A 12,829-nucleotide genomic window follows, 5' to 3' on the forward strand; every position below is an offset into this window, starting at 1 on the left:
AAAATGTAGGGAGCTGGAAGATAGGAGGAAAAGTCAGCATAATTTTGTTACTCAAGGGGCAATGGAATTGTTGTATATGTTACCAGGAAAAGACACCAAAGGGAGTTTATAAATCCGCCGAAGTGACATTGTAATGCATTTCTAGAGACCGTTAGCAGCTGGGATATAATGATAGAACAAGTCAAGTTCATCATTAAATAAGGATTAAACTTCAAGCGCCTATTTCCTTGTGAATTTATACATTCTGAAATGCCTTAAAATAAAAAAAACTCACACAAGACCTTTCAAATTGCATCTTTAATATCATAAGAACTCGTAAGTGGAATTAAATAGATTTTCTTTTATTAAAGTATTCCTTTACATATATAGTACTGTATCCCTGATAACAAATTATAGACTTTCACTTTCATTCTGTGTTGGAGCACCATGATGACATTGAGCAGTGCAACTAATTCACCTCATGGACGTAAGGTAACCAAAGGGGAGAGGATGTAAAATGTACGATGAACATTCACCCACAACTCACATTACTTTCTTTTCAATCATTTTTGTTTGTTTACCTCCGAGTGCTTTTCATTCTTAGATTGTCATCTTGTACTAGGGGATGAGGAGTGAGAACCATGGCTCAGGTTTGAAGTTGGGGTTGCCAGCTGTAAAACTCAACTGAAAAACCTAGCAATGTTACTGAATGATGTGGGTGGAGGAGGGCTCCTTCTCTGTTAAAGATTAGACTTCTAGCACCTTGTATTGAATCACATACATATGGATTGATTGGGCCAAAAGATGAATCACAGTTTCAAAAGTGGCAGCACCAACAATATCCCTTTGGATGTTTATCCGTACCTTGTTCATGTCTTTAGCAATAATTGTAGTATTGCCCTCCCCAACCATCTCCAAAAATCCAGCAGGTCATGAACTGGGGCTAAAGCATTCGCAAGGAAATCACCTTCTGCCTTTAAAAGCAACCTTGTTCTACCTTATAATCTAAAGTAATCAATCATGTGTCACCTCTATTAGAAGAACAATGATGCACATCATTGTTCATCCATAAAAGACACCATCTTAAGCTTAAGGAAAGTTGACACAACGGCACCCATTTTGGTTGTTTACCATCTGCCGCTGTCTTTGATCATGGACTAAAATTACATTGATGGCTTCTTAGCGAGGGGGCAGATGACTGGAGCTTATGAATTGGATGTCACTTTAAAGGAAGGAGTGCTTTGTGAGGTGAGTACCTTGCAACAAATATCTCTGCGGACTCTGGCAAGGCCTTAAAGGACTGCAAGACCTTTTCTGAATCTGAATGCATTGATGACATCTTCTGAACCCTGCAGCTCACTTGAAAACTTTATCATATTATTTATTTTATTCATAACCAAGGTTCATAGGGGACAATTTTAATCTGTATATCTCATCTTTTTGTTTGGAAATGAATAGCTTCTGTAAAAAGCAAGCAAGTCTTATCTTTATAAATGTTTGCCTAGGAAACACTCAACTTCAAACTAATGCACTAGCTGTGATAAAATGTGGTGTATAAGAGCTTTCAGACATTTTTAAACTCAGAAGAGGTTGGTTTCATCTGGGCACATGGATAAAATAATTTGTAAAAAATTTCTTTGGGCTCATTGCAACTCTATGGCTTTCCCATGGAATTTATTTATTTGTCCCATGTGGAAAAGGTGGAGGAGTGCAGTTGCTCTTGCAGATAGCTAACATAGGTATGATGGGCCGAATGGCCTTCTTCATTGCTGGAACCATTCTTTCACTAAAACAATGGGGCAATCAGTTTTACACAAGTCTGTTAAGTGCTGAGTCAGGCGTAAACTGGGAAGTTGATTTACAAGTAAAAGCTCAAGTTTCTCCTTGTATAATAAGGAATAATCCTCACCAACAGCCAAGTTTCCATAGGAATGTAATTCTGTGAATAAAACATGCCACAGAGTACAATGGACAAGTGATTGTGAGATAGACATTTTGACCTGGATTTTCACCATGTTTGGGCAGCTTTTCCATGGTAGTGAAAATGGTGGAATAGGCCGAAATCTGGAAGTTCCACTCCCAAATACAGCACCTGTGAGGGCAGGAATTTGTCTGGCTTAGAATTTCCACATGCACAATTCGCAGAAGTAGGATGTCAGCTACCCCAAGTCATGTCTGATTTTCATTAGCCAGGTGTGAGAAACATGACAAATGCAGATTAGACCGAGTAAAAACACATCTAAACTTTACAGAGTCCTTTGGAGAGATGAAGTACCCTTTTGGAGAAGCAGGGTACACCTTTGGACATGGTTCCAGGACACCTTTGGGGGAGGTTAGGTGTTTCTTGGAGGAGATAATGTGTCCCTTGGGATGATTAAAAGTAGACATGAATGTATGAAAACTTTGCATAAACTAATTAATTGTTGAGCTCATTGGAACTGTCAAAAGTGTTGAAATGAACTATCAAAGGCAAATGTCAAGCTGTCAATGCGTTTAAAACTCCTGCACTTTAAACCTTTGAAAAAATGACTGGAGTGTTTAAGAAATGATTGTTTGTTATTTAATCTGTCTGTTGACATAAGTTTGAAGGCTACCATTACTGAATTTACTTGGACTGATGCCATGACTTTCCATTATCATGGCAGGGTGCCTTCCATTTCACAGTTTTATTGATAGTTCTGGGTGGTTATAGACTTTAAGTGGGACTATAAATTCCAATGTTTGTTTTCTTATGGATTAAGCATTTGAATTAAATGTTTGTTTTCATAAGGATGTAGTTGAAGGAATATAAATGTAGTGAATGGGTTTTTAATGAATGAAATTTTTTTTTAAAGACAAAGTCTGCAATCGACACTTCAAACTTTAAATTATATAATCTCAACATGCGTCCTGAGGTCTGCTCATGGTGGATAATGGATGAGTTGTCACAGTAGGTGTAAGGGCAAAGGGTGATTGTTGATGGACATTGTTTGGCACAGAGGTTAAAAAGAACAATGGAGGGTAGGTGACATGTGTTTGCATTGGTGGGGCATGAAAAATGTGTGATGGGTGAGGGGTGTGAGGCATGAGTGCTGGAGTGTTTATAAAATTTTTTTAAACTCGCAGACACAGCGTTGGAGCGCAGAGGCAGGCCACCTCTGCACACAATTCTCGGGGCGTTCGACTTCCAGAGACCCTGTCACCCCAGAATGAAAATCCCAACATTGGAGGCACATTTTCAGGGCCAGATTTGTGGAGACGGGATTTGTCCCAACAGTGCGCTCCTGCCGTGGGAGAGAAATTCCGGTCTATGTTTTACTACATTTTTTGGATTTCAAGATCAAAGATCTGTAATGATCTGATTGGCCTCAGTGTAAGAATGTAAGAAATAAAAGCAGAAATAGACCATATGCTTCCTTGAGCGCCACCACTGTACCACAGCTAACAACGTTAGATGTTAATCACACCCTGGAATCTTAATCCGTTACTTGAATGGGAAGACAAGGCAACAGATTAAGTTTTCAACCAAATAGATGAAAACTGTTCAGGAATGTATAGAAGTCTCTGAGCAAATGTTATTTGGAGTATTGCGTGCAGTTCTGGTCATTACACTACCAGAAGGATGTGGAAGCTTTGGATAGAGTGCAAAGGAGGTTCACCAGGATGTTGCCTGATCATGAGGCTGTTGGCTATGAGAAGAGGTTGAATAAACTGGAATTGTTTTCACTGGAAATACGGAGGCTGAGGGCAGACCTGATAGATGTCTACAAAATTATGACAAGCATAGACAGGGTGGATAGTCGAAGGCTTTTCCCTGGGTGGAAATGTCAATTACAAGGGGGCACAGGTTCGAGGTGAGAGGGGGAAAGTTTAAGGGAGATGTGCAGGGCAAGGTTTTCACATAGAGAGTAATAGGTGCCTGGAACACGCTGCCAGAGAAGGTGGTGCAAGAAGGCACATTAGCAACTTTTAAGAGGCATCTGTTTGGGTGCATGAATAGGGGAGGGAATAGCGGGATACGGACCGAGTAAGGGAAGGTTTTTTTTAGTTTAGTTAGGGCATCATGATCAGCACAGGCTTGATGGGCCAAAGGGCCTGTTCCTGTGCTGTACTTTGCTTTGTTCAAATAGGTTTTTGACAAGACTTTATCTTCAGCCTTGTAATGCTGAGACACGGTTCCTACAAAGGCTGTCTTGTGGTGCAATGGGTATCGTCCCTGCCTCCGAGCCAAAAGCTCTGAGTTCGAGTCCCACCCCAGGACTTGATGGCCAAGGAAGGTGTGTTTATAGTATGGCCTACGTAGAAGCCTGCAAAATCCTTTCAACATGCACCACTGGCAGATGGTAAGAGTGGGAGAGACTCCTCATCAGCCATGTTTGATGCAGAGTGGCACCATCTCAAGCTACAAGCCTCTGGCAACAGGCTAGGGACCCGTTCCAGGAAAAACATCACTATGGAAACAGATGAAAGTCTGCCTTCTGCAAGAGCATCAACAATGATTCCTACTAACTGAGAGAGTGGTTTAAAGACATTAGTACCAAAAATTTAGAATTAGCAGGTTATTCAGTGGAATGTATTTCTCTTTTAAGACATATTGCTGTCTTGGCAATTGGGAGTTGACCTAAATATTAAAGTGACATCACAATGAATAAAGCTTTCCTAATTCTTTCTGTTGGACATTTTCATGGATGAAATAAATTTACTTTTTTATAGTCGAAAATGCTAATTTCTTGGAGCTGAGATAGGGGGACTTATAGTTTTCAGGCAATTACTTCACTGGTGGCAGCTGCAAGATTGCCATCGTTTCCTCAGGGTAAAATATATTTTCTTCTCTTCCTTCCTCTTCTATCATCAGTCAGTCGAAGAACATACATTTTTTAAAAGCTTAATTTGAGATTTCAGAGTAGTCGGGATAGTACGACAGATCTGCAAAAATGTCATTGGGGTTCTTGCACCTCAGGTTGCAGAAGCAGGAGTTTATCCACATCAGATTCTTGGAGAAGCCCACCCCATCGGGGCAGTCAAAATTCACCTCGATGGTCTTCGACTTCTGGGGAGTGCAGCATCGATCGTCCGTGCAGACGCCACAATACTTTGGTCGGTAGGTGCGACGGCTCACACAGCCAGACAAGGTGAAGTTCACGGGTTGGGTCTGCTTCAGGACGCTCAGACACTTTTTCCCTTCCTAAGTGTAGAAAAAAAATCCCACCGCAGTGAGCAACTTTGAAACAAGTCTGTCAGTTCCTCTCACAGCCTGGAAGAGCTCAATTAGATCTTTCCTTACCCACCCACCGCCCATCACCCCCGCCCCCTCAACTCCCAAGGGAAACATGGCCAACTTCCCTGACCACATTTCCTGCAATTATCCTGAAGTGAAAGAAAAATAAGTGACGTTATTTTTTATTTTAGTTCCCCTGCCCAGGAGCATTAGAAGTGTCTCCTGTTTAGTCCAACTCAGTGATACAAACCTGACTGAACTGACAAGACCAATTGACATCAAACTAGTAGGCCATTGGAAAGCATTGCCAACCTTCTGTCCTATCTTCGAGATGGCGGCGATATTTTTTACTAATGTGATTTCTGGGTGATTTGAGTAGAATTTCTGATTTTTGAATGTAGAGTGATGATAGGCAGCCTTCATGGCCACAGAACAAATCCATGCCAGTTCAAGGCTGAGTCAATAAACAAAGGTTAGGATCATGTTTGGATAATGAAATGTGCCTGGTTTATCATTTTTCAGAGTATTTTTTTCCTTATTGCGTATGTTCAGAATCCAGCAGCTTCACAGTGACTTTAATGATTTCAATATTTTGTGTAATTGTGGATTTAAATTTGATGAGGCTGTTTGCCCAATGGCGGAGCAGACCAGACGGTTGTGAAATTTGCATAATTCACACGAAAACAGGGTTTGGGATATCCACTAGGATTGCTCTGTTGGCTCAGCAAATACTTTACCTTAAAACCACCAAATTATAAATCGGGTGCAGAGTCTGGTCTTTTTTTAAAATGAGGATCTGCCCTGTCAGGTTGGCCCGACTGATTTTAAAATTAAAATTATTGCAGCCAGGCAAAACCTTCTGCTAAACCCTTCTTTTTTTTGACTCTTTGAGTCTGGTGCTTGTCATTATGAAATTTGGTTTTGGGGGTTTGGGTGGAGTTTCAGGCCTGAATGTTCGTGCAATTGGAATGACTCTAGAGCAGTTTAATAATGGCAGGCAAAACCCCATTCCGATATCCTCACCCCCATTCTTAGTGCCCTCAATTTTCACTGGCTCAGGATAAGGCCTACACTCCTGACCTGCCAGTTCCATTGGGGGGGGGTGGGGGGGGGGGGAGTTGGGGGGGGGGCATATAGGCATCTCCTAATGCTCTGAAATTCTTGTAGGGTCAGGTCAGCTTCGCTGTGACTCGTGGTTCAGAGAAGTCATGAACCATATCTGGATTTGGGAACCTTTTGAAAGTCAGGTTCAAAAGGTCTTACCCATGCTCCCTCCATGCCAACACATATCCAAACCCATCTCCAGTGATCCCTCATACTCTCCCAACTCATGAACCTTGCATATCCATTTTTCAGTATATACTGTGTACAGAACCAATGAACCATATAGTAACAATGGCATGTATGGAATTGTTTAAAAACATTCATTCACAAATCTTCTGCTGAAAAAAAACTGCTGTTACCCCAAGGTTATAAATGTGCCAATCAAACAGACCATTAAAGTATCAACAACAGCAACTTCAAACACTTCTTAATCTTGTGCAAATAAACATTGAAACATTGACAAAATAGATTATAGAAAAAATAACCTATTGTAATCACATGAAGATGTCAATGAAGTAAAGTCAACAGTTCTCTCCAGCTATCCATCAATAAAATCTCATTCAGATAATCCATCCGTGAGTCTGGACTCTCAGTCAAACCTCATAATGAAGTCCTGGAGGCATGCCTTTTTATCAACCCGCCTCCATGCTTCTGGGGGCAACGGGACCACCTCTACCTGACCATACCCTCCCTTCCTCCGGGAATGAAGATCATGCCATTTGGGGGCCTTTCTGTTGAAAGGTGGGTCTGCTGAGTTGGGAAATTTCCCGACTGGAGTTAACCACCTTTAGTAGCAGAAGTCTGGACCCCATAAGTTTAGTTCTGAGCATGGCTGTGAAGCTTGTTCACCAAAAGGATTTATTTCAGATTGTGAAATTGCAGTGATGTGATAATATTATCCCATCCGGAGTGCTTCTATTGCCCCATCTCTCCTCTGTGGACTCTGTCAGGAAAGGAATAGAATGTTCCCCTTCCTCCAATATTTAATCCATTTTCACCATTCACCCCTCCTTTAAGATATTGCCTCCTTTTGTTCTGCTGCTATTGCAAGCTCTCTAATACCTAGCCAAGGCGACTATCCTTGGTTGTAACCCTGGACTGTGAATACTGTTTGACCATGCTGAGGGAGGAGGGCAAGTACCAGAGATGACTCTGATTCCAGCAAAAATCACGAAACAGCAATTGAGCAGGAACCCTGCCTGATTTCCCTGGTCAAGGTAATAGATTAGATTCCCAGAGCAGCTTCTTTAACCGAAAAGGGGAACCCTCCTGGACCACATGGTTTTGAACGATTTTTTTTTTGTTTATATCCAATTCAATCCAATCAAAGTTCAATTCAAAGTCTCATCAAGTGAGACATTCCAGATCCAAGCTGACAAGGCAGGCCTCTCTCCTCCTGCCCTGGGCTTGATCTACATGATGTGGAGATGCCAGCATTGGACTGGGGTAAACACAGTAAGAGTTTTAACAACACCAGATTAAAGTCCAACAGGTTTATTTGGTCGCAAATGCCATTAGCTTTCGGAGCGCTGCTCCTTCATCAGATGGAGTGGATATCTCTCTCCAGAGCAGATATCCACTCCATCTGACGAAGGAGCAGTGCTCTGGAAGCTAATGGCATTTGCGACCAAATAAACCTGTTGGACTTTAACCTGGCGATATATTTTTTAAATTTAATTTATCAGCAGGACCCTAGGAGGGCCCAGTGAGTAAGGAGTTAATGAAGTAAACCAAGGGAGTGTTACCTTGATGTGCTTCGTAAAGTCAATATTGCAAGGCCGTAAGTAGCAAAGGCGTCTTTCTTTCACCAGTTTGCACTGGTCGTTTTCATTTGAAATCCTTGTTGATATTCCCATTCCACAAGATTGTGAACAAGTGCTCCAAGGTGTGGTTTGCACTAAGCAGTTACGGCGCCACACTTCTGATTGGCCTGTGTAAGCTGGGACCGGGTAGAATTGAGAGCGGAGTTAGTATCATTCTCAAGCCAGGCCTGCTAAAACCTTCTCTGTTCTCTGATGCCAAAAGATGCCAAATTGAATAATGAAACACATACATCTCAGAAATATAAAGACAAAGTGTTTAAGTGTGAACCTTTCTGGAAGGTGAGGTGACCAATTGAGATTTAGAGGGGTGATCAGAAAGGCAAAATACGGCTTAGATTGTGCAAGGGGACATTTTAATATTCAAATCTGCACTTTTCACAGTCCCCAGTATGACAAAATCAATTACTGATTGTCCACTTTATCCAAAATGTTCACACTCTCTTCTCAACCTGACTTAAAGCAAATTGCTATATTATATCTTCCACCCCGATGTGGAGATGCTGGCGTTGGATTGGGTGGGCACAGTGAGTAGCCTCACAACACCAGGTTAAAGTCTAACAGGTTTATTTGGTATCACAAACTTTCGGACCGCTGCTCCTTCATCAGGTGAGTGGTCAGTTGGGTTCACTTCACTCACCTGAGGAAGGGGCAATACTCCGAAAGCTCATGATACCACATAAACTGTTGGACTTTAACCTGGTGTTGTGAGACTACTGACTATATCTTCCACCCTTAAACCTGTTTTTTTTGGACAAGTATTAATCCAAATCTTTTTAAAGTCACCAATTGACCCAGAATTAGTTTGGTTTGCAGGTAATGTGTTTCACATCTTGACACGCATCACTGACATCAGTTATGTCAAAAATAACTCGAAACAGTCCGGTTTTGCAGTAGTCCTCTGCAACGTAAAATTGAGACACGATATGTCCCAGGTTAGTGTCCAGTCCGTTCAGTTCGCTCATCCCAGTTAGGATGAGTGAAGGTGGCACAACTGGCAGACATGAGACAACAGTCCAGGATCCTCACTTATGATTAGAATCCAGTGACTTGCTGACATGTGTTTATGAGTGGTATCTGCTGCATCCATCTTCAAATTAGTTGTGATTTCCGATCTGCATCCACCCCTACAGTCAATTAGCTGCTGAGAAACACAACCATAGTTGACAAATGTCACTTGACAAGGTACTAGAGGCTGCTAAGCACTCACTCCAATAAGTGGTAGTGCTTTTAGGGGGAAAGAACAAAAATGGAAGGGCGGGGAAGCAGATTAGTGATAGAATTGTAGAGTGACACAGACATTCAATGTTTTGTACCTGTTCTGGCTCTTTAAAAGAGGCTAGTTTCACAGCCCTGCAGATTTTTCAAGTGTTTACCCAATTGCCTTTGGAAAGTTATTATCGAATCTACTTCCACCTATTCAGGTCACAGTTTGCAAAGATCCCCAGAAAGCTCCATTGAATGAGAATACGAGTATTCCTCTATCTGCTTGGGTTCCCCTACCTGACATGGACACATGACGAGGGGCAGTCTTCCTTAGCTTCTCCGATTCATCACAGATCCAGCGCTCACAGCATTTTCCCGGCATCTTGACACGCCTGGGATTCTGACACCAGACAAGTGGAGGTCGGGATTGCCTGCACACAGGGATGCAGCCAATAGCACCATTTATACATGTACACTTGTACTTGCAGTTGGGTTGAAAGCTTTGGCCATTGGAATACGTGACTCCATTGAGCTCACATCCTACTCCAACCATATCTAAGAGTAAGAAAACAAAAGATTAATTCCAAACCTATGAAGTAAGCTCATATTATTTATCCGTTAACAAAGCAAAATAATTAATCTATTTGATTTATCATGACAGGGACAACAGGTCATTCAAATCGATGGTAACAATGGTAATTTCTGCTATTCTTATTTCCAGTAAGAAGTTTAACAACACCAGGTTAAAGTCCAACAGGTTTATTTGGTAGCAAAAGCCACACAAGCTTTCGGAGCTCTAAGCCCCTTCTTCAGGTGAGTGGGAATTCTGTTCACAAACAGAGCTTATAAAGACACAGACTCAATTTACATGAATAATGGTTGGAATGCAAATACTTACAACTAATCAAGTCTTTAAGAAACAAAACAATGTGAATGGAGAGAGCATCAAGACAGGCTAAAAAGATGTGTATTGTCTCCAGACAAGACAGCCAGTGAAACTCTGCAGGTCCACGCAACTGTGGGAGTTACAAATAGTGTGACATGAACCCAATATCCCGGTTGAGGCCGTCCTCGTGTGTGCGGAACTTGGCTATCAGTTTCTGCTCAGCGACTCTGCGCTGTCGTGTGTCGCGAAGGCCGCCTTGGAGAACGCTTACCCGAATATCAGAGGCCGAATGCCCGTGACCGCTGAAGTGCTCCCCAACAGGAAGAGAACAGTCTTGCCTGGTGATTGTCGAGCGGTGTTCATTCATCCGTTGTCACAGCGTCTGCATAGTTTCCCCAATGTACCATGCCTCGGGACATCCTTTCTTGCAGCGTATCAGGTAGACAACGTTGGCCGAATTGCAAGAGTATGTACCGTGTACCTGAATCTGTGTCTTTATAAGCTCTGTTTGTGAACAGAATTCCCACTCACCTGAAGAAGGGGCTTAGAGCTCCGAAAGCTTGTGTGGCTTTTGCTACCAAATAAACTTGTTGGACTTTAACCTGGTGTTGTTAAACTTCTTACTGTGTTTACCCCAGTCCAACGCCGGCATCTCCACATCATTCTTATTTCCAACAGAGGATGGCACTGTTACCTGTTTAAAAATAGAAAGATCTGCATTTATATAGCGCTTTACGTTTGAAGTGTTGCTATTGTTGTAATGTGGGGAGATGCAACATTACATGCACACTGTTATACATACTTGCTCTGCAAGTGGTACTGAAACTCTTTCAGATTGTCAGAATAAACACAGTTAAAAGTCACCAGATGCCCGTTATCTCCTTCCCTCCCTTGCACTGAAGTTTTAATCCAGCACAGTGTACCTGAACGTCAAGGCATCTGACCTGACCTAGACCCACAAGCATTTGCAGATTCAGGTTAGTAGCACAGTCCTATCGTCTCTCTGGTCCAAGCCAACCCGGGGAGTGGAAAGTATCCTTTTTAAAGGGTTTTAATAAAAAGCAGAGGTGAAAGGATCCCAAGCCAGGAGAATCCAATAGGTCTACATTGGAAAGTGGTCCCTTCAGAAAGAGTACAGGAATGAGATAGAGAATCTGGCGAACTGGTGCAGCAACAATAATCTCTCCCTCAATGTCAACAAAATGAAGGAGATCATCATCAACTTCAGGAAACGTAAAGGAGAACATGCCCCTGTCTACACCAATGGGGATGGAGTAGAAAGGGTCGAGAGCTTCAAGTTTTTAGGTGTCCAGATCACCTACTCCAACCATATCCTGTCCTGGTCCCCCCATGCCGACACTATAGTTAATAAAGCCCACCAACGCCTCTACTTTCTCTGAAGACTAAAGAAATTTGGCATGTCAGCTACGACTCTCACCAACTTTTACAGATGCGCCATAGAAAGCATTCTTTCTGGTTGTATCACAGCTTGGTATGGCTCCTGCTCTGCTCAAGACCGCAAGGAACTACAAAAGATCGTGAATGTAGCCCAATCCATCACGCAAACCAGCCTCCCATCCATTGATTCTGTCTACACTTCCCGCTGCCTCGGCAAAGCAGCCAGCATAATTAAGGACTCCACGCACCCCGGGCAGTCTCTCTTTCACCTTCTTCCATTGGGGAAAAAGATACAAATGTCTGAGGTCATGTACCAACCGACTCAAGAACAGCTTCTTCCCTGCTGCTGTCAGACTTTTGAATGGACTCATCTTGCATTAAGTTGATCTTTCTCTACACCCTAGCTATGACTGTAACACTACATTCTGCACTCTCTCGTTTCCTTCTCTATGAACGATATGCTTTGTTTGTATAGCGCGCACGAAACAATACTTTTCACTGTATGTAAATACACGTGACAATAATAAATCAAATCAAATCAAAATCTTTTCGGCTGTTTGCTTTATTATCTTTGATTCTTCAATCTGAAAGGGTACAATTCCCACCAATTCCTTCAGGCACCCCACAAATGAGAGCCCTAACAGCAATCTGATCGGAAAATGAGGTGGGGGCAGTCACAGGTCTGAATCTCCCAAAAAATTTCTAAGCGCTGAATTCGTGAGAAAAATGGTGTAATTCACAATTGTTTTTTCAGTGCAACTTCAGACTCGAATCTCCCCACAGAGGTCACAAATCGTGAATATCATTAAAAGTTCAGAGGCGGGGCCTATTCACGCCAGAGTCTGACAGTTCCGGAGCTCTGCACATGCGCAGTGGTCCCGATCTGTCAGTCTCCCCATTTGCTGGCCTGCCCGGGACCCCAGTGCTGCCCCTCTACCCCCGCCATTGCCCGATTGTTGGCCCCACGACCATCCCCGGGCCAGCCCTGACCTGCCCCCCCAGTCCCGGAGCGCCCCGATCTCCAGCCCAACCCCCGCAGAAGTGATAATCACCCCCCCCCACCCGCCTCCCCAGCAAATGTCACCCCTCCTGCTGAATCCCAGTCCCCTCCAGCGGCAGACTCCCCCCCCCACCCCACCCCCCCGTCGGGAGGCAGAATCCGTCCTCCCGGGTGGCAGACCCCCCCCAGCCCACCCCGATCGCTGGCCTCCCTCCAGCCTTGGCTGATCCCATCTGCAG

The 12,829-nt window shown here is 43.1% G+C and overlaps 1 protein-coding gene across 1 annotated transcript in view; it reads right to left on the bottom strand.

The window, feature by feature from the left end:
- Positions 1-285: 285 nt before the first annotated feature.
- Positions 286-12,829, bottom strand: part of ccn4b (cellular communication network factor 4b) — an 84,435-nt gene continuing 71,891 nt past the window's right edge. Inside the window, exons 3-5 of the mRNA XM_078215810.1 lie at positions 9,604-9,861; positions 8,026-8,219; positions 286-5,143 (exon numbers count right to left, since the gene is read on the bottom strand). Coding sequence (XP_078071936.1) covers positions 4,844-5,143; positions 8,026-8,219; positions 9,604-9,861 — 752 coding nt within the window. The 3' untranslated portion in view covers positions 286-4,843. The remainder of the gene's footprint in view (positions 5,144-8,025; positions 8,220-9,603; positions 9,862-12,829) is intronic.

The sequence above is a fragment of the Mustelus asterias genome, chromosome 7, assembly GCF_964213995.1.
Source record: "Mustelus asterias chromosome 7, sMusAst1.hap1.1, whole genome shotgun sequence".
NCBI lineage: Eukaryota > Metazoa > Chordata > Chondrichthyes > Carcharhiniformes > Triakidae > Mustelus > Mustelus asterias.